Source organism: Perkinsus marinus (genome assembly GCF_000006405.1).
Source record: "Perkinsus marinus ATCC 50983 genomic scaffold scf_1104296968782, whole genome shotgun sequence".
Classification (NCBI taxonomy): Eukaryota; Perkinsozoa; order Perkinsida; family Perkinsidae; genus Perkinsus; species Perkinsus marinus.
Genome location: NW_003203026.1, coordinates 1 through 829, shown reverse-complemented (window position 1 = coordinate 829; position 829 = coordinate 1). Strand labels below are relative to the sequence as shown.

The following is an 829-nucleotide window of genomic DNA, read 5'->3' as shown; positions in this document are numbered from 1 at the left end:
ATCAGACGACAACTCACTTCCATGGGCATACGAGCCAGAAGGCCCGGAATTTCAAAGAGGTCTTCAGAACTTCGCCCTGACGAGTTCATTCTCGAGAGACTACTGGCTAGTGGAAGCCTGGGTAGATCGTTTGTCGTGTATCACAATATCGAAACGCATCTATTCATGCAGATAGCGACAGCGCCAGATGAACCTCTCGATATCACAGGAGCTCGAGAGAACATTCCGTCGGCGCTGTCGGACTTCTTTAACGTCCATCCTCAACGCATACGAGAGCTCGAGACTGACATCAGGAAAGGCCGGGTAAACGTCGAAAAGCTCCTCATCCTATGAGGGTGTCTTTACTAGGTAATTGTCATGACATTGTGCGTTGCGGACATTGACGATCCCTCGGCTTTGTCGGGCATCGACTTACTCATCAACATCACTGAGTCTGGGAAGGACCCAACTCATACGATGTGGACCAGCAACGATTGGCTTTACGAGTATAGCCAACGGATAACCTTCAAACCTATTGGTAAGCCAACTGAAAGGCTCCAGTCGGAAGAGAATCCCTCAAGGTTTGGCCGAGGCGATCCTCACGAGACTGGCCTCGTTGGAAACCAAGAGGTCAGAAGAGGGAAGGTCACGCGAACCACCTGCTGAGGTGGCGATTGCTCACAGACCATCCATGAGTAGATAACAACGCTACAATGCTTTAACGTTGAACAGGAAAGATCCGTTAGATGAAAATGCTGAACTTCTGGGCGACCTTCGCCGGCAACTCAAAGCCGCACTTCGAAGGAACGACAAATTAGAAGAAGAATTATCGGAGGCCCGCCGAGAGGTA

General features: G+C 50.3%; 1 protein-coding gene across 1 annotated transcript; it reads left to right on the top strand.

The window, feature by feature from the left end:
* Positions 1-165: 165 nt before the first annotated feature.
* Pmar_PMAR025258 (hypothetical protein) lies at positions 166-645 on the top strand (the record flags this gene model as incomplete). The annotated part of the gene is made up of 2 exons (XM_002768304.1): positions 166-303; positions 349-645. The coding sequence occupies 2 exons, from the start codon at positions 166-168 to the stop codon at positions 643-645; spliced, it is 435 nt and encodes a 144-aa protein (XP_002768350.1).
* Between the last annotated feature and the right edge of the window lie 184 nt (positions 646-829).